Source organism: Danio rerio, chromosome 23 (genome assembly GCF_049306965.1).
Source record: "Danio rerio strain Tuebingen ecotype United States chromosome 23, GRCz12tu, whole genome shotgun sequence".
Lineage (NCBI taxonomy): Eukaryota > Metazoa > Chordata > Actinopteri > Cypriniformes > Danionidae > Danio > Danio rerio.
In genome coordinates, this window is record NC_133198.1 from 31,246,792 (window position 1) to 31,268,273 (window position 21,482).

A 21,482-nucleotide genomic window follows, 5' to 3' on the forward strand; every position below is an offset into this window, starting at 1 on the left:
TTTAAGCTATATTTTTTCGATCTCCAGAACAAACCATCATTATACAATAACTTGACTAATTACCCTAAACTGCCTAGTTAACCTAATTAACCTAGTTAAGCCTTTAAATGTCACTTTAAGCTGTATAGAAGTGTCTTGAAAAATATCTAGTCAAATATTATTTACTGTCATCATGGCAAAGATAAAATAAATCAGTTATTAGAAATTAATTATTAAAACTATTATGTTTAGAAATGTGCTGAAAATCTCTCCGTTAAACTGAAATTAGGGGAAAAAATAAACAGGGGGCTAATAATTCAGGTGGCTTATAATTCTGACTTCAACTGTATACTATGTGTTGGTGCTCTGGATTTGCTAGTTTTAAACCTGTAGGTGTGTACCAAATCACATACTTATGCACTATTCTATCTATTTTGTAGTATAAATGGTGTAAGTAGTGCGTTCACACTGAAAACTCTAAAAATAATAAGTGCAATTGAATTATCTGGATAATGCACTCATTCAGCAGTAGAATGAAGAGTGAAATGTTGGACACTTCACGCACTCAACTACCTCAGCTTTGCTCACTTAGCGGAAGAGGCGGTGCTTTCAGGGGCTCATGTTGGATTACTTTATTTATTTTGCATTGTGAAAGCAAAATTGTTCTATGACAGTGATTATAGCGCCTCCCAATGGTGAATGTGGTTATGCTCATGGCCGGTATTATTTGATAGTTTGGTCATTTATTTCGCTAATTTGTCAACCGATAAAGTCATCAGGGAAACGGTTTGAATTTACGCTTAGTAAAAAACGTTAGTGCTACATTTGAGATGACTCTATATACTGTATATACTATGCTGTTGAGTGAATAAGTGAATAGCGTGCCATTTGGCATGCAGCTTATGAATTAATATTTTTGGCACAAACATGCATTCACAATGGTATGAACAATTATAGAGGTGGTCAATTGTATATTGAAGTTTTTCTATTATTTTAATTATTAAAATTATTTAAGATACAGATCAGGACAAACAATTTCTTAACTTTTAAAGGGCAGACCCCCCCTCCTCCACACACACACACACACACACACACACACACATTTTGTCTTGATGTCTTTCAGGGGGGATAATTAGGGGTCATACCCCACCCCCCCCACCCCCGTAATTCGCTCCATGTGTAAAAGCATGACTCTTATTATGTAATCGTTTGCAGTGCATCAAAGAAACACACCCACAATTAAAGTAATGCAATAAACAATATTTATCAAAATTAGATGTAACATAAATCTCCACAGCATGCTAATGAGATAAAAAATAGACTAAAAAAGAACCATTTTAATGTCAGCAAAATTAAAAGTGTCATGCAGGGAATTTGAGAGTCAATTTATGGTTATTTACCGTATACCTGTATATTAACAAAGCATTACATTAACAAGTGCATTTTAGTTAAACTGCATTTTTACCATTTTAACAATTTAAATCACTGTCATTTTAAAGTGTTGCTTTCTCTATATTCATCTAAAGTTGTTGTTAAAGAATTTTTTAAATTCTGTGTATTTTTTTTACTAAAAAGTATCTCCAAGCAAAACAGTTTTGCATTAAGATGTGTTCACTGGTGACTGCAAGCAGAAATAGATATTCATGGATGATCTTACCTGCACCCCACATTAAACCCTCTTCCTCTGACTGATATCCGTCCTCTCGTCTCCTCTTTCTGCCTCCAAGGGTCTTTCCACACCACAAACTCCCTGAGGTAGCCTTCGCTGGCATGAACAGCGGAGCGTCCGGACACTATTTCTTGACGCTTTAGGGATATTTGGAGTCAAAATAGTCCTGGTGAACTTGCGTCTCCAGCAGAACAGTCACACAGAGGCACACATTTCCCTCTTTTAGCCCATCCCACTCAATCTCACCACACTGAGAATACAGGACAAGTGCAGGAGATTCCAGCAGAGAATCACACCAGGAGCTTAATAAGTCAGGACAACTGTGTGAGGAAGGGGAGAGCAGGAGAACGAGCGGCTAGGAGAGAGAGAGAGAGGTGGAATGAAGAGTCAAGTGTCAATGGAGCTTTAGGATGAAGAGAGAGAGAGAGCGAATATGAATGTCAACACACACTGTAAATATGCAGTTTCATCTGTGTTGGGACAACAAGGAATTAAGTTAATGAGTTTTTTTTTTACAAATTTAAGTTGATTAAACATAAAACAATTAAGTTTCTGTTAACCAGAAACTTTTTTTTTGTTTTGTTTTTTTTACTACTGAAATTGAATTATGTAGCCAGAGCTACCTATGGCTGCATTTCGTTTTTAAAACAAACGCATCAGGGTGGTATGACGCCATTCCTTTTTGCGCTTACCAGCTGACCACTTACCTCCATATGGATGGCTTTTCCACTGTACCAGTTTGTCTGGTAGCTTGACACGTACGTCAGCAGACTTAAGACGCGGAGGGGAGTTGACTGCTACAACAGAGTTCGAGTTTGGTGAAGAATGATTCCAGAAATCAGGTTAAACAAAAGCCAAAAAATAAACAAGTAAATAATTGTATTTTCTTTTTCAAGATTGCTTTTGAAAACACTGTCCGTTGGGTTTAGGTAAGGGGGTGGGCGCTGGTCAATTGGTGCTTTTTAAAACACTATTGGTTGAGTTTAAGGAAGGGGCATCGTCCTCTGGTAGATTTATGTGAGAACAGCATGTTCTCTGCAAAAGCGTACTCTGGCATATTCGCGAAATACAAAAACTGCAAAAAAAAAAAAAAAGTAGCTTCTGGGATGTATTTTGCTTTCTTCAGAAATGTATATAGGGGTTTATTATCAGAATGAGCCTGGGTTTGCCATCTATATATATAGATTTTTAGAGAACACATTTCTAAACATAACAGTTTTAATAACTCATTTTTAATAACTGATTTATTTTACCTTTGCCATAATAACAGTAAATAATATTTGACTGGTTGGCATGCTGTGTGAAGTTTGCATGTTCTCCCCGTGTTCACAGGGGTTTCCTCCGGGTGCTCTGGTATTCCCCACAGTCCAAAGACATGCACTATAGGTCAACTGAATAAACTAAATTGGCCATAGTGAATATGTGTAAATGTAAGAGTGTATGGGTGTTTCCGAGTGTTAGGTTGCGGCTGGAAGGGCATCCACTGCGTAAAACATATACAACATATGCTGCGAAAACATAAGCTGGTTCATTCCGCTGTGATGGCCGAAAAGAAAATGAATGAATGAATGAACATGAAACAATTAAGTTGTCCCCACCAAAAACCTCAAGAATTGTGTTGTTTCAGCTCATGTTAAATAAGTAGTTTCAACACGCAGCAAACTTCTTTTTTAGCGTAGTTTTTTGTTATACACTGTAAAAAAGGCAGAGTTCCACACAATTCAGTCATGTTTTCACACAAACTGATTAAGTTAATGTAAATTAAATTTAAGTTGACTGAGCATAAAAAAATTAAGTTGCCATCAAACAATCTCAAGAATTGTGTTATTTTAGCTTATTTTAAATAAGTACTTTGTACAAGCAACATAAATATTTTGAATGTACAGAAAATCTTGGACTGAGAATATTGAATTACATCAAATTAAAATAAAAAAACGGTTTGATGCATTCACTTACATTTTGTTACATTTCTAGAGAGAGGGAGAGAGAAAAAGAGAGAGAGAGCGAAAGAGAGAGAGAGAGACAGAGAGAGAGAGGTGCAGGCTGAGGAATGTGAGATACACACCTGATAGCTGGGAAGATGTAGACGCTTTAATGTCTCCTAGGAGGGCTGTGACCAAATCCAAGTGGAACATTGAGGTCTTATTTCATAATATGGGCAACTTTGTTGGAGCATGACTAATGATTTTTCTATTAGAGGGATAAAAGTGGCAAGGGCTTTCTGTGTTGACACCGCTGATGAAGTTTGGGAATTTTGTAAGTGAAGAAGGATATCAGAAACATTTTAGAATAAACAGAAAAGGAAGCAAACATACAGTTAGTTGAGTTAATTGTGTCAAATCCAATAATATTGATATTTGATCTTTTATAACACAAAAGAAGCAACTATTATAATCTACTGTTAAATAAATATGAGATTTAATATACTAGTACTACTGCTATTCCAAATAAGAAGTAATATTAGTAGTAATTTACAGTTATAAATAATTAAATATTATTACTAAATTAAATATAAATATTTATAATTTGTAAACAATTTGTATTTAATATTTAATAATAGCAAAAACAATAAACACTTATTGTTGATGATGATTAAGAAAATAAATAAATAATATTATGAATGTTAATTTACTATATATATTTTTTAATGGTTATATTAATATAATTTTAAGAATTATTATAACTAGTAATTATAATTATCATGATTTGTAAACTTACTATTTAGTATTTTATTAATAATGAAATAGCCAACAATTATTATTATTATTATTATTATTATTAACTATTATTTGTAAACTATTTTATTACTTAAAATTTTATATTTTAATAATTACAACAAATATGTTTTAATTATGGTTTAATAATATTTGTTACTAATACTACTACTAATAAAAATAATAATGTTGTTATTATGTAATTACAATTATGTTTGTTATTATTTAAAATTATTATTATTATTAATATTAAAATTATTATTTTTATTATTATTATTGTAACTGTAAACAAACAAGGAAGGAAGGACAGAATCACAGTCTTCTGCATTTCCTTCTGGACTGGACAGTTTTAGTCATGTTGGAGCTGCTGCAGTTGTGGGTTGGATTCTGGGTCTGGGTCATAGCCCAATGCAGATCCCTCTAATCATTTGTCAGTTCTCCTGTGTGGGCAATAAATGATGCCTTTTTAGCCACACAAAAACCTGGTCACTTTTTATTTCTTTTTTTTAACAAGGCCACATACAAGAAGTCCAGCTGATGACAAATTATTCCCGCTGAATGAGTCCTGATCGGTCTGCAGATGACTGACAGCTCTGGTGTGGGCTCTGGCCAGAAATGAATGCGGCAAATATGTCTGATGTGAAACTCTACACCCAATATTAAGTGACAAACTATCACCACAAAAGAGAGAACAAGCAGCCGTGAATCTTCAAAGTCGCACAAATAATTTCACTGAAAACCTCCTTTAGATGCAACACGACCATCCCACCCCTTTCAGATCAATTAACATATTAACAGCAGTATTTATTTGTGACGCACAAACCGATACTTCAGATGAAGGGCAGGGAAGGGTGGAGGGGTTGCTGTTCTGAAGCAGTAAGCACATTTCAACAGCCGAGCGCTGTGAGATACAGTTACAGAACATGGTGACAGAAACAGGGCCTCCTCCTGTACCCACCAGTCATAAACAGCTTCCAAACACTCGCGCCGCAAACCAGTAATGTTGTCTGCCACTCACTGTCATCTCACTTTATGTCACATGTATTGGCTTACGGTAATTGGTTAGGCTTGAGTAAGAAGCAGCTGGAGGGTTCAGCTCATCTGAGTCTGTGTTTTTGTGTGTGTGCTTGTGTGTCTAGTATAAATGGCTGATGATGTGCAGCTCCAGGGAATCTTGTATTTCTACCACAGAAGTAGCTGTGCAGCCTGTAGCGGTTAACTAGACATCACAGGAATCTTTATACAGCTTGTTAAGGATCAGGCTTGACGTGGTTTCCATTCCAAAGCATTCACTGGGCGATTTTAGGATTTATTAGTAAAATACACTCCCTGGCCACTTTATTAGGTACACCCACCCAACTGCTCGTTAGTGCAAATGACTAATCAGCCAATCGCATGGAAGCAACTTGATACATTTAGGCATGAAGACATGTTCAAGACGATCTGCTGCAGTTCAAATCAAGCATCAGAATGTGGAAGAAAGATGATTCAATTCACTTTGAACATGGCATGGTTGTTAGTAGAGTATTTCAGAAACTGCTGATCTTCAGGGATTTTCACACACAACCATCTCTAGGGTTTACAGAGAATGGTCTGAAATAGAGAGAATATCCAGTGAGCGGCAGTTCTGTGGATGCAAATGCATTGTTGATGCCAGAGGTCAGAGGAGAATGGCCAGACTGGTTCAAGTTGATAGAAAGGCAACAGTAACTCAAATAACCACATCAAGGTATGCAGAAGACTATCTCTGAAGGCAGAACATGTCCAACCTTGAGGCAGATGGGCTACAGCAGCAGAAGATCACACCGGAAACCACTCTTGTCAGATAAGAACACAAAACTGAGGCTACAATTCGCACAGGTACACCAAAATTGGACAATAGAAAATTGGAAAAGCGTTGCCTGGTCTGATGAGTCTAGATTTCTGCTGCGTTAGATAGTAGGGTGAGAATTTGGCGTCAACAACATGAAAGCATGAATCCATCCTGTCTTCATGGATCCATCCTGTATCAACGGTTCAAGCTGGTGGTGGTGGTGGTATTTTATTGGTACACTCAGGGCTCATTAGTACCAATTAAGCATTGTTTCAACACCACAGTCTACCTGAGTATTGTTGCTGACCATGTCCATTCCTTTATGACCACAGTGTACCCATTTCTGATGGCTTCTTTCAGCAGGATAGCACGTCATGACATAAAGCACGAATCATTTCTGGCTGGATTCTTGAACATGACAATGAGTTCACTGTACTCAAATAGCCTTCACAGTCACCAGTTCTAAATCCAATAGAGCACATTTGGGATGTGGTAGAACGGGAAATTTCGCATCATGTACGTGCAGCCGATAAATCTGCAGCAACTGTGATGCTATCATGTCTATATGGACCAAAGTCTCTGAGGAATATTTCCAGTACCTTGTTCAATAATTGCAATGAAGGATTAAGGCAGTTCTGAAGGCAAAAGAGGGTCCAACCTGGTACTAGGAAGGTGTACCTAATAAAGTGGCCGGTGAGAGTTTGTTTTGTCAGAACAACATATTGTTTTCAGTTTTTGGAATTGCAAATCAAGGTAAAAGATGATATATTTATTAAATATTATACGAATGTTGGTTTCTTAACTGTTCTGAGGTGGAAACGTTTGTATTGTTATTTTTGAAACATTTGATGGAAGAGAAATTTAAAATGATAATGCAATTTGATTAATTTTTGTTTTTGCAGCTATAAAGGACAAAATATGTTTGCAGTTACCAAGGTCATTGTCAGATATATTTAAAATAAAAAAGATAAAGCTATAAATCTAGCACATTTTGTTACTTTTAACCTACACCTGTGTTTAGTTTGTCCCTATCGACGGGGTCAAAAGTAACAATATGCAGATTATGTTTCAAAAACATAACATTTTGAAGTTGTTCTACATTTGTTCAAAATACCACCTGATATTGACAGACCATACTTGGGAGAGTTTGTTACCAGAGCAAAACTATATTTCTGTCTAAGACATTATCTTTTAAAAATAGTTATTATGAAAAATGGCACTCTCCCTTACTAAAGGCTCAAATTGACCCTTAAGGTTTTACTTATGACATCTCAGTTTGTAAACAATTTTTGAGTTTGTGATTTTTTTTTCAACACAAATGTTTTAATACCGACAACCAATGACTTTCATTGTAAGTAAAACAAGTAATATGGATGTCAGTAATTACCACCTTTCAAAATATCTTCTTTTATACTCAAAAAAAAAAAAAAAGAAATTCATAAAGAGTTATAAGCAAAAGTAGCTAAATGATGACAAAATATTCAGTTTGGCATTAAATATCTATTTAAAATCTCAGTTATCTTCGTCCAGCAGAGGGAGACATCGTCCTTCAAACGTGTAACTAAGTTCAGCGAATTTCAGTAGTAAACATCTTTACTTATAAAAAGAATGTTTATTCAATCAGTAGCCTACAATGAAAAAAATAACCATAAACATGCATAACATCGCATATTTAGTCATTTCTATGTGTCATCTTACAGCGAAGTTTCTCTCTTTAGTTTTTCCTCCTCACAGCTGTCAGCGATTTATCAATCAATCATCAAAAGCCACCAATTAAACAGCAATCCACACGCAACCAGGTTAATAGTGAGTTGCGGTTAGTGTTCTCGATTTCTTCAGCTTTAGAAATGTCGAACACAGACGTTATCGCCTCCAGACTGCTATCCTTTAATCAGATGTATAGTTATGAAAAAAGACTTCAGACTTTTTCCGAGTGGCCTTTTCGAGAAGATTGCCAGTGCACACCAGAACTGGTGAGTGGAAAGCGCGAGAAACGTCGAGATATCTAACTAATACAAAGCTTTTTTTTTTTTTTTTTTTTTTTTTTTTTTTTTTTTTTTTAAGATGAACTGTCTTCATGGTTTAGCATCTCTTTTAATATTTTTCAAAGGGTTGAAGGAATTTCTTTTCTTCTAAGACTGGTTTGACAAAGGAGTTTTGAATGTAATTAATGGATGTTGGTAAAATATTGAGTTTGATCATTTTAGGTTTCATTTTAATTGTTTATACAGCGAATTCTCTTTGGTTGTCAAAGCTATTCTTGTAGCTTTGATGAATTTAGTTAAAAGTATAGTGCAATACTCTTCTGTAAAACCTACACACGTTGATTTGTTTATTAAAAATTATTCATTATATTGACAACAAGGTCTTGACATCACTACTGACAGAAGAATATTTTTCTCTTCCTGTTAAAAGAAAAGTTTTATCTGAGAGTTTTTCTAAAGCGGACATTATTGAAGTTAGAAAAAGATACCTGTCATTTCCTTTGTTACCTAAAATGAAAGAAGTACATTTCAGAACAATTAATGACATTTATCCATGTAATGAATTTCTTAGAATGAAGTTTAATTTAGACTGTAAGGCTTGTATTTTCTGCTTGAAATATATTGAATCTCAGGAACATCATTTTATACACATATATATATATATATATATATATATATATATATATATATATATATATATATATATATATATATATATATATATATATATATATATATATATATATTAGTTCTGTTGAAAAATCCTTTTGGGACAGATTCTATGAGTTTGACTATCACATTGTGACAATTTGGCCTTTTTATGAAAACCAGAAATTGAATTTCTGTGTAGTATGTTGATTGCATCTCAATTTTATATCTACAAATGTAGATTTGTTAAAGTTTCTCCTTGTTTCAAAGCATTTAAAATGATTTCAACATTTTATATAAATTCATAAAAAGGGTACAAACTAAAGGTGCCTTAAAGCTTTCTAAACTTTTGTCAGCTTATGGACTGACTCCCCTTGGATGTAATGCATTTTCTTTTGTATTATTTAAGGTTTGTTGTTGTCATTCCTATTATTTTGTACTATTTTGTTTGTTATATGCTGCTTGGATATAATGTTATATATCTTTAACAATGGAAGTTGAAAATGCCTTTTTGTTATATGAAGGTTAAATAAAAAAGAAAAATGTAAAAAAAAAAACTCAAACTAATAAGCATTTGTCTTGCACTGTAGCACTCGCTGCTGTTGTAATAAACTAGAGTAATGAGAATCGTGTGAATCTTGTCCTCAGATGGCGAAGGCAGGATTTGTTCACTGTCCCAGTGAGAATGAGCCAGACGTTGCCTGCTGTTTCTACTGTCTTCGCGAACTGGAGGGCTGGGAACCAGATGACAATCCCTGGTGAGCTCTAGCAGTGGCAGCACACCTCATCAGCCATTCGCATCAGCCATTATTTACTTAAATGCTGTGTCTCACTGCGATTGTAGTAGTTCACTTTAGGTGCGTGTGCGTGTGCGTGTGCGTGTGCGTGTACGTGTGCGTGTGCGTGTGTGTGTGTGTGTGTGTGTGTGTGTGTGTGTGTGTGCGCATATTTTAATTTTTTTATATTATATTATTAGTAGTATTATTTAATTTCTTTGTTGTCATTAAGGTCTGAGCATGCCAAACGCTCCCCCAACTGTGCCTTTCTTCACATGAGTAAGACATTTGATGAGCTCACGGCCATCGAGTATTTTCATCTGGAACAGGAGCGACTTCGCATCTACATTGTTAGTGTGAATGCATTTGTGATATTGCCCTTTTTTAAGCTGTTAACCTTTAGTTAATAATAATTATATTAGTAATATTATTATTGTTACTATTTATTATATTCCAATTATAAAATGTTGATGTACAGCTAGAGACTTACAAGCAACTCAAACTATCTATATTGCTGATGATGATTAAAATAATTAAAATACAAATACATTTTCAACTTTATTTTTCAATAAATTATTATTATTATTATTAATATTATTATTATTATAAAAAAAACAAAGATGCCATGCTGGACAGTAGATAAATGAAAATGTGTAAAGGAAATGATTGATTATAATATCCATTTTATTTGAACAATTACTTTTGAGATTACCATGTTAAATCTTTTTAATAATAATTACACAAACTCAAAAGTCAACTATCAAGTGAAAATAAGTAGTTAACTCCATTTACAGAATGTTAATTATAGTCATTTGAAGAGTTTTGAACTGTGTTGTAAGTAATGAGTTCATTAAATACCTCATTACTTTAACTTAAATGGAGCAAGTTCACAGTACTCCTATAGATTTTTAACTAACTCAAATGGTTAGTTACTTTAACTTATTGGGTTTTACAGTACTCAGTTGGTTTGAGTTCTCCATTTATTGGGTCTTACTGTGCTCAAATTGCTTCAATTACTCAAATGGATTAAGTTCACAGTACTCATAAGATTAGTTTTTGAACTTAAATGGTTTGTTTCAATCGGTTTCCTCAAATGGGTTCCTCAGTTTTTTTTGTTTTTTTCTTCTCTCCTTCCTTCCAGAAAAAGATGGGTCATCGGAAGATTGCCTACTTTCGTGATGAGGTGGAAGCCACTAGCAAAAATTTGAGAGCTCTTATTTGATCTCCAATTAATTACAATTTAAGCTAAATAATTTTATTTGTACACTGACTTGCATCAATAAATTAAATGTTTGTTTAATCAAGATTTTTTTTCTTTCTCCCCAACATTTAATGTTTTTAACCCCATCACGTCTAGGCATGGGGTGATGACTGTTTTCAAGGTACACTGCGGTTTGGAAAAGTCAAGGTTTTAAAATTTACTAAATTTTCTGCTATACTCTTCCTAAGGTATTAGTAAGGGTTTTTTTTTTGTTTTGCAGTTTTTAGGACAACAGTATTTCAGAAAAGCAGAAAAGTTATCCAAACATGCCTTATATTGTAAAGAAATCTGTGTTTTTGAAACTAATGAAAACGGCAGAAGTCAATGATTTATTTTGGATTATTTAGCCTGACGTTTACTGCTCCAAAAAAATTTTAAATGTTTCTCAGAATGAAATCTGTTGTGTTCAAAGAAGGAGAATTCTGTTGTTTTTCACCCAGACATTTAAAAAGAATATATTTTAGAGCAGTAATCACAATACCGTGAAACCGTGGTATTTTTATCCAAGGTTATCATATCATCAGAATCTTATACCAGCCCAAGCCCAATCACGTCAGTCTGTTCTTTGACTCCCCCTACAGTATTACGGCATAACAACCATGGACCTTATTTAACAGAAACATTCTGTTATTCAACACTATTCTGGCTATGCAGCCCAAGTTGCCACTTTTTCTCTTTTGCAAGACCTCCTTCCACCCAAACCTTGACCCTGGGCAGATGGCCATAAACCCCCCCTTCTTAATACCAACTGTTGCCCCTGTAACATCTGTCACTGTAGATGCTGGTGGAGTTGTGGAGAACTGTGGTTAAAAACAAAGTCTACCACTGGAGGGCCTCTGGTGCTGAGGATTGAGGAGGAAATGAAAAGGAAAAAGTCTTGTATTAGCCGTGTTGTTCCTGGTTGAATCCTCTGCTGTACTTTGAAATCATATAAGAGAGGAATTCTTTAGTGATAAACTGCCTCAGTTTGTGTGTTTGGGATGGGGTAGGCTGGGGATTAGAGATGCTATCCCATCTCCCCCTTCCTATGTCCTGGATTACTGTCTAATGCAACACTCTGGACACTGAGCCCCGATCAACTGCTTAATTCTCCTTTATCCGCTCGCAACAGAGCAAATAGAAAAATAAGACATTTAAAAAAAAAAATAGAGAGAGATGATGTAACACTCATCTAGAGGAGGAGCTCAGAGGAGACCCCCTTAAATTTTCAAAATAATGATGGTCTGGAATCACGGTTTTGATTTCTTGTAGTTGCATCATCATGTGGAAGTTTCTTTTTCGCAACTTATAAATGTTGCATTGTCCAGCAGCTCCCTGCTATATGTGTGCAGTCACAGATGAGCTATAGGCAATTTGGATGCATTAGATCTTTGTTAATAATTGAGTTAGCATTTTGTTTCACCCCAAAGTGAAAATCCTGTCATCATTTTATTTGCCCTCTTGTCATTCCAAATGCATAAATCCATTTTTGGAGCAAATTAAGACGTGCATATATTTTTAAACATCAGATATTTGTCTACTTCCAGCCTAAACCACGGCGAATGAAGTTCTGCACAAGACTTTTGGCCAGCGGAGAAATTAAAATGGTTGTGCCCAACTGAGTCTGGTTCTCTCAAGGTTTTTTTTCTCTTCACTCCCATCAGGTGAAGTTTTTTTTCCCTCTCCGCTGTCGCCACTGCCTCGCATGGTTCAGGATTGGTAGAGCTACGCATCGATGAATTGGCTCTTCAGTGTTTGAACTCTCAGTAATGATTAAATCACACTGAACTGAGCTAAACAGAACTGAACTGAACTTAAACACTAAAACCTGAACCACACTGTTCCAGTTACTATGACCATTTATGTGAAGCTGCTTTGACACAATCTACATTGTAAAAGCGCTATACAAATAAAGCTGAATTGAATTACTTCCACTGAAAGTGTTTATTCAAAAAGTGTAACTCTTTATACAGAGATTGAAAAACAAAAAACAACTCTTTGAAAGAGATGCCATAGATACTCTGTTAGACAAGGAGCAGTGCATATACCATTTGTACGTAAAGGCACCTCATAAGTACTGATTTTGGACAGTTCTGGACTATCTGGGATGGTCTTTAAATGGTTCCTTAAAGGGAGAGGTTACTATGTCAGTATAGGTGACCATCGGTCGAGGTGGACACCCATGACGTTGAGTTCCACAAGGTTCAATTTTGGCAACTTTCCTCTTCAACCTTTATTTGCTCCCTCTGAACCAAATAAGGAGAATGAACCAAAACTCCTACCACAGCTATGCTGATGACATTCGGATCTACTTAGCCATAATTCCCTATGACTTTAGCCCTACTGACACTCTCTGCCAATGCATTGATGAAATTAACAGTTGGATGTGCCAACTTTCTTTAGTTAAATAAAGAAAAAACTGAAGTTATTGCATTTGGGAACAGAGATGAGGTTCTCAAGGTAAATGCATACTTTGGCTCTAAAGGTCAAATTACAAAAAATAAGGTCAAGAATCTTGAAGTGATTCTGGAGTCAGATCTGAGTGTCAGTAGTCATGTCAAAGCAGTAAGTAAATCAGCATTCTATCATTCAAAAAACATTGCAAGAATTAGATGCTTAGTTTTCAATAAAGACTTGGAGAAACTTGTTCATGCTTTTATCAGTAACAGAGTGGATTACTGTGGACTTCTCACTCACCTTCCCAAAGAAAAAGTCAGTTTCAGCTCATTCAGAACGCTGCTGCCAGGAATCTGACCAGAACCAGAAAATCAGAGCACATCACACCTGTCCTCAGGTCTTTACACTGGCTCCCAGTTACATTCAGAATAAATTTTAAAGTATTACTACTTGTCTATAAATCACTACATGTCCTAGGACCTCAATACATTATAGATATGCTCACTGAATACAAACCTAACAATCACTCAGATCTCTAGGATCATATAAACTAGAAATTCCAAGAGTTTAGTCAAAGCAGGGTGAATCCACCTTCAGCTATTCACATCCCTGTGCCTTTACTGAATGAGCACTGTGCTACCACTGAGAGAAACTAAACTTGCCTTGTCTTAAAACAAAATAATAAATAGTTAATTACTAAAATATACATTTCTCAAATTACATAACTGTTTTTTTATTCACATTTATCTGGCAACAAGGATTGTATTGTTCAGATTTTGTTACAGAAGCTTAAACATGCTTTCTTGACTCTCGAGAACCAATGAGGTTAATCCTTGTGTGTCATGGTGCAATTATTTCTGCCTTTGCAAGGAACAGTGAGATTTGTTTGTTACACGATGTTTAATCTTCTGCAGGAACCAGTTAGGTACCTTCAAAAGAAAGCTGGAAGGATGGAGAGGATAAGAAGTACATTGGAGGATAATGTAATATCTAGATTAAGACTAGGGCACAGTAGATTAAATAAAACTTTACATGTCATTTGGAAAAATTCTACTGGTGTATATGATTATTGTCAAGGAGAAGAGTCAGTAGATCATTTATTAAATCAATGTCAGAAGTACAAGTTCAGGAAAATACAGCGGGGAAACAATGGAAGCAAATCAAATACTCCGCCAAACAGAGAACCAGTGAGGTTCATTCTTGCAAAAAAAGAAAAAAAATTTGCGACAACAAAAAAAGCAATGAGGTTCGATCTAGTGGCATGTTTGCACTGCCACAAGGACCTATCAAGTTCTTGTGTATCCAGCATTTTGAGCTTCTGCAATGTCAATGTCAATTTTATTTATTTACTATTTAACACAACCAGAGGTTGACCAATGTGCTACACAGTACAGATCAAAACAGAAAACAAATATATATATATATATATATATATATATATATATATATATATATATATATATATATATATATATATATATATATATATATATAATCATAAAATTATAGCTAAAACAGACAATTTTCACTGATAAAATGCCAAATCAAAGAGGTACGTTTTCAACCTAGATTTAAAAACAGACAGATGAAACAGACCTAATACAGAGGGGCAGAGCATTCCACAATCTTGGACCAGCTACCTCTGCATTTCAGCATGAACTTAGGGATGCATTACAGTCTCTGGTTAGATGACCAAAGAGACGAGAGGGGTCTGGATGCAGACCTGGTGCAGTGCAATCTGAGCTGCATCCAATGCTTTTTATTGGGCTCACCTAACCCCACCCCTAACCCTATACCCCTCGCAATGATGTCCCTCACTCCATTTGAGGGCATTGTGTCTGACATTGCATCACGAAGTGATCCAGTCTCAGCTTGCATCATAAAGGCTGCATCCAGATACTATTGAAAAAGACCGACTCAATCAACATTTCTGACAGATAAGAAGGTGCCAGGCCATTTAGAGATTTAAAAACCAAGAGAAGAATTTTAAAAGTGACCCATTAGTGCACAGGCAACCAGTGCAAAGAGGGTAAAACTGGTGCATGTTTCTTGTTACCTGTTAAAAGCCTTGCAGCAGCATTTTGAACTCATTTTAAGCGGAATAAGGTTTTCTACAATAATCCAACCTAGTGGTAATAAAGCATGGATTATTTTTTTCAATTTTTAATAAATTTCTTCTAGATAAAATAGATTTAACTGTTTTTAAAAGTCGAAGCTGAATTTGACCACGCAAGATTTGACCACTGCATTTGTCAGCTCAAGGCTTGATCCAGAATAACACCCAGATTTTCTACCCAAGTCTTTATAGAAAAACTTAATTTTTCAAGATTAACTTTTGGTGCTCTAGAGCCGAAAAAAAAATCATTTCGCTCTTACTCATTAAAACCTAGAAAGTTCAAAGACAACCAGTGAGATTCTTTCTTGCATCCCTTATGAGCTTCTGTGATAACCAATGAGGTTTTTCTATTGTGCTTGTTTCTGCATCTCTGCATTCTATTGTGCTTGTTTCTGCATCCTGATCAGTTTTTATAAGAAGGTAAATTATTACTTTTCAAATAGTGTCAGTGTTTTGATGAGCATAATGTCAATAATAGAGAGTCGAAAAACATTTTTTAATTAATACTTTTTTTTTGTTGTAAAGAATGAAAGTTTAATGGGTTTGGAACATGGCAGAAGTCAGTAAATAATGACAATCTTTTTCTTCAGTTTTCTGCTTATCAGGTTTACTCTCCTTAATCTGGCACCTAAAATGCAGCTCTGCACAAGATGTTTGGACAGGAGAAATGCTTGTGCCCAGCTGAACCTGGTTTCTCTCGAGGTTTATTTCCCTTCACTTTTGTCAATTGGTGAAATTTTGTTCCTTGCCACTGGTTAGCTTGATTTGAGACTTGAGGAGCTGCGAATTGAGAGATTTGCTCTTTGGTGTTTGGACTTTCAGCAGTGAAAGTAAAACCACTGAACAAAACTGAACTGACAGTTTCAGTGTACTAGAATGCCTAAGCTGCTTTGACACAATCTTCATTGTAAAAGCATTGTAGAAATAAAGATGAATTGAATTAAACCATTCTGATTCCCACCATAAATGAGCATCATAAGAGTATGAGAGACTGGTTCACAGTCCATCACTTCCAGTCTCTTCACAGGGACTGACAGGTGTCCACACTCCACTGTGACTGGGGCTTCTCCTCTCAAAATGTGGCATATGGACAAACTGACAGATGTTCCCAACAGAAAGTTTACAACCTGAGAGCGCCATTGGGGCCCATCTGTTGCTGTGCGCGGGTCCTCCCCCTCGGCTCTCCTCATCTTACACCAGAAGAGGCTCCGCACACACCCCTGCCTCACCTCCACTCAGCAGCATCCCCTCCTTTCACACATTATTCAACTCCCACCCCATTCAGCTTTTATCACACACTGAGCTAAATTAATGCTAAGGGACTCACCTGGAAGAGCGTCGATTAGCTCAAGCAGGGGCCAAACAAATCAAACAAAGACCTGGATTATCAATTTTAAGAACATATAGATCTTTTAAAAAATATTATAATTAAATAACTGATGGCAATATGCTTCAAGTAGGCAAACCTGAAATGATTAATTGGACTGTAGCAAATAAAATAATCAAATTATATAAAATATTATGTACAGTTGAAGTCAGAATTATTAGCCCCCCTTTGATTTTTTTTTTTTCATTTTCAAATATTTCCCTAATTATTTTTATGAATTATGAATTCTATTATTGAATTATGAATATTATGAATGATAATATTTTTTCTTCTGGAGAGTCTTATTTGATATATTTCGGCTGTAATAAAAGCAGTTTTTAATTTTTTAAAAGTAATTTTAAAGTCAAAATTATTAACCCCTTTAAGAGGGGGCAAATAATTCTTACTTCAACTGTTTATTTCTGCATAACTATAGTAAATTAATTTTTTTTAATAAAAAAAAAATTTTATTAATTTAGATTCAATTTGAATATATGAATCTTATATTTTTTACTTTTTAATATATTAATATTTTTATTATTATTAAGCAGAGATACACAAATTACATGATAAAAATCAAATATAAAAAAAAAAGAAGACAGTCAACAACAGACAAATTAGGCCATATATTAATTCTTACATTAATATTATATAAGTGTGCGCATGAGAAAAATATGGGAATTAGAATGTACGAAAATATAATTAAAACTATAAAATATATCTTACAAACAAAACAGATTAAAGTACAAAATGACATGTATGAAGTTTATATATTATTCAAATAGTTATTAGTTTGCATATGTTTATTTGTGTGCATATAATTTATTTTTATATAACATTATTTTGGTACTATAGGCACTACTAAGCCCATGATTCCTCTTTAACAAAAAATAATAATAATAAATAGATGTATACAGTGCTTAGCATGCTTAAGGACACCCCTCACAAATCTATCTTTTAAATTCATATTTTTAAAAGGAAGCTATACAATATTGTATGTACATGATTAGTCAGTACGGAAGCCAAATCTGGAGCTAATGTAACAAAATAACTTATGATAAGGATTCAAAAACTAGTACACCCAATTTTATGTTATAGATAAGTATTAAATACAAATTTAACAAAGAGGAAAAATCAAGAGAAGCAACACAATTTTGTAGACAGACAGACAGACAGACAGACATAGATAGATAGATAGATAGGTAGATAGATAGATAGATAGATAGATAGATAGATAGATAGATAGATAGATAGATAGATAGATAGATAGATAGATAGATAGATAGATAGATAGATAGATAGATAGATAGATAGATAGATAGATAGATAGATAGATAGATAGATAGATAGATAGATAGATAGATAGATAGATATTTTAATAAAGGAGTGATATTACATTTCTTCTAGGACTTAGAGTTGTCTATCAACCTCCATCATCCTCTGCTGAGTTTTCCCCACTTTAGCCTTACACCAGTACATTCAGGCTTATACTGTATTCCAGCTTATATAGATGATTACACATCTCTCAAATCTCTTTGTGACCTTTTCCCTCCCCTTTTCCATCGCTTTCTTACTTTTCCCATCCGTTTCTCTTTTACTCTCCATTACTTTGCATGGCAATCAGTGTGAGCTAACTCCAGGCTCTCTCTCACACTGTCGGGCCCTCCTACCTTGCTTTCTTTTTGTGCCTTCTTCCATAGGGACCCCCATCTGTCCCTCCTCTCCAGCCATTGTGGGGGCTCAAAGCTGGGCCACCTCCACAAAGCACTGGGCGTGTAGAAGGGGGGAGGCAGGGTAAACACGACAGCATCCCCGTCCTATTAGAAGCTCTTTAACTCTGACAACCCGGCACTCTCACAAAGCGCTGAGGAGACGAGTCTCAGCTCACAATGTCACTTTAATGGCCTGTTCCACCCTTCTGTGAACTCTAACCTCTCTTTACCTTCTTCTGCTTTGGAGCAGCTTTGAGTTTGGCCCTCGCGGTCACTCTAGTCAGATCTCAGCTCTCAGGACAGGTGCAGTGCTGGAGACATCTATCAGGACACTGTGTCTGTCTTTCTGAATCATTGCTGTCACTCCATCCATACATCTATCATCCTTCCATCCAGTTATCAGTATATCAATCAATACTATCTGTCTGTCTGTATGTCAGTCTGTCAGTCTGTCTGTCTGTCTGTCTGTCTGTCTGTCTGTCTGTCTGTCTGTCTGTCTGTCTGTCGATCGATCGATCGATCAAATCTGTCTATCTATCTATCTAATCTGTCTATCGGTCTGTTAATAGTCTATCTATCCATCCGTCCGTCTGTTAATAGTCTATCCATCCGTTCGTCTGTTAATAGTCTATCCATTCGTCTGTCTGTTAATAGTCTATCTGTCCATCCGTCCGTCTGTTAATAGTCTATCTGTCCATCCGTCCGTCTGTCCATCCGTACGTCTGTTAATAGTCTATCTATCCATCCGTCAGTCCACCTGTCCAACTGTTAATAGTCCATCTATCCATCCGTCCATCCATTTGTCCATCTGTTAATAGTCTATCCGTCCATCCGTCTGTTAATAGTCTATCTGTCCATCCGTCCGTCTGTTAATAGTCTATCTATCCATCCATGTGTCCATCCGTCAGTCTGTTAATAGTCTATTTATCCATCTGTCTGTCCACTTGTCCATCTGTTAATAGTCTATCTATCCATCCGTCTGTCCATCTACGTCTGTTAATAGTCTATCTATCCATCCGTCCATCCATCCGTTCGTCTGTTAATAGTCTATCCATCCGTCCATCCATCCGTTCGTCTGTTAATAGTCTATCCATTCGTCCGTCTGTTAATAGTCTATCTATCTATCCATCCGTCCATCCATCCGTTCGTCTGTTAATAGTCTATCTATCCATCCATCCATCCATCCGTTCGTCTGTTAATAGTCTATCTATTTCCGTCTGTCCACCTGTCCATCTGTTAATAGTCTATCTATCCATTCGTCCATCCATCCGTTCGTCTGTTAATAGTCTATCCATTCGTCCGTACGTTAATAGTCTATCTCTCCATCCGTCTGCCCATCCGTCCATTTGTTAATAGTCTATCTATCCATCCAACTGTCCATCTGTTAATAGTCTATCCATCCGTTTGTCTGTTAATAGTCTATCTATCCGTATGTCTGTCCATCCATGCATCCATCCGTCTTTCCATCTATCTGTCTGTCTAATAGTCTATCTATCCATCCATCCGTCTGTCCATCTGTTAATAGTCAGTCCATCTATCTATCTGCCTTTTTTCCATCCATCCATCCATTCATCAGTCCATCTATCCATCTGTCTGTCTGTCAATAATATGGCTTCTATTAACTGTCTGTCTGTAACATTAGTGTCCCTCCATCCATTTGTCAGTCTATCAATAATGTCTTTCTGTCTGTCAATAATTTATCTCTGTATATAATATCGCTCTCACTCCATCCGTCTATCTGTCTGTCAATAATATTACTTTCATTATCTACAGTATTTCTGTCTATCTGTAACTCCTGTCAATCCATATAATGATTATTCTTCCATCCATTTGATTGTACATCAATAATATCGATATCGATCAATCTGTCTATCTGTTAAGAATATTGTTTTAAAATCTATCTCTGTGTGTCTGTAACATTACTGTCACTTGTACTGTCTGTCTGTCTGTCTGTTTATAATTTATCTCTATTTGTCTGTTGGTCTGTCTGTCTGTCTGTAACATTGCTCAGTCCATCTATCTTCTTCATCCATTTGTCTGTATATCGTTTTCACTCTGTCTAGCTATCTGTTTCTGCCTCTGTCTATCTATAATTTTCCATCCATCCATCCATTCATTAACAATATCACTGTCTGTCTGTAAATAATACAGCTTTTACTCTTATCCATCCATCCACCCAACTATCCATCCATCCATAATATCGCTGTCTGTAAATAATAAAGCTTTTACTCTTATCCATCCACCCAACTATCCATCCATCCATCCATAATATCGCTGTCTGTAAATAATACAGCTTTCACACCCATCCATTCATTAACAATATTGCTGTCTGTTTGTAAATAATACAGCTTTCCATCCATCTATCCATCCATCCATCCATCCATCCATCAACAATATTTATGTCTGTCTGTAAATAATACAGCTTTCACTCCCATCCATTCGTCTGTCTGTCTGTACATCCATAACATTGCTTTCAGTCCATCTATTTGTCAGTATATCAATCAATAACCTCTGTGTGTCTATCTATCTATCTATCTATCTATCTATCTATCTATCTATCTATCTATCTATCTATCTATCTATCTATCTATCTATCTATCTATCTATCTATCTATCTGTCTGTCTGTCTGTCTGTCTGTCTGTCTGTCTGTCTGTCTGTCTGTCTGTCTGCCTGTCTGACTGTCTGTCTGTCTGTCTGTCTGTCTGTCTGTCTGTCTGTCTGTCTGATCTATCTGATTCAGCATATTTTCTTGTCTTTTTATCTCCTCTTTCCTCCCTCATTGAGCTCCTCCTTGTCTCCTGGTCCAGCTGTCTTCTTGTCCACCACCTATCGGTTTCATAGTACTGAGCTTTGTACCTTGACCTCTCTGTTCTCCAGCCTATCCAGTGTGTTTGTGTGAGTGTGTGATGTGACTCATGAGGAGGAGGATCACAGCGTTAGCTGAAGCTTAAAGGCAGGGGATTACGGCAGCACAGACACTGATTAAAGCCTTCCAGCCTCCTATGGCCCCATTAATACAATCTTAATCACAATGCTTTATCCCCAACTCCCCCCTATGGATCAGGA

At 35.8% G+C, this 21,482-nt stretch overlaps 2 protein-coding genes across 4 annotated transcripts in view; one reads left to right on the forward strand and one right to left on the reverse strand.

Annotated features, from left to right (window-relative positions):
• znf385a (zinc finger protein 385A) overlaps window positions 1-1,845 on the reverse strand; it is a 142,130-nt gene extending 140,285 nt beyond the window's left edge. The window contains exon 1 of the mRNA XM_068216915.2: window positions 1,637-1,845. Within this exon, the coding sequence (XP_068073016.2) occupies window positions 1,637-1,751 (115 nt within the window). The 5' untranslated portion in view covers window positions 1,752-1,845. The remainder of the gene's footprint in view (window positions 1-1,636) is intronic.
• A 57-nt stretch (window positions 1,846-1,902) lies between these two features.
• Window positions 1,903-10,884, forward strand: birc5b (baculoviral IAP repeat containing 5b). 3 transcript variants are annotated; one of them, XM_073937954.1, is made up of 4 exons: window positions 1,903-2,490; window positions 9,457-9,566; window positions 9,817-9,934; window positions 10,726-10,884. In XM_073937954.1, exons 2-4 carry the CDS (start codon window positions 9,457-9,459, stop codon window positions 10,804-10,806), a joined length of 309 nt encoding a protein of 102 aa, XP_073794055.1. In that variant the 5' UTR covers window positions 1,903-2,490; the 3' UTR covers window positions 10,807-10,884.
• Window positions 10,885-21,482: the final 10,598 nt, after the last annotated feature.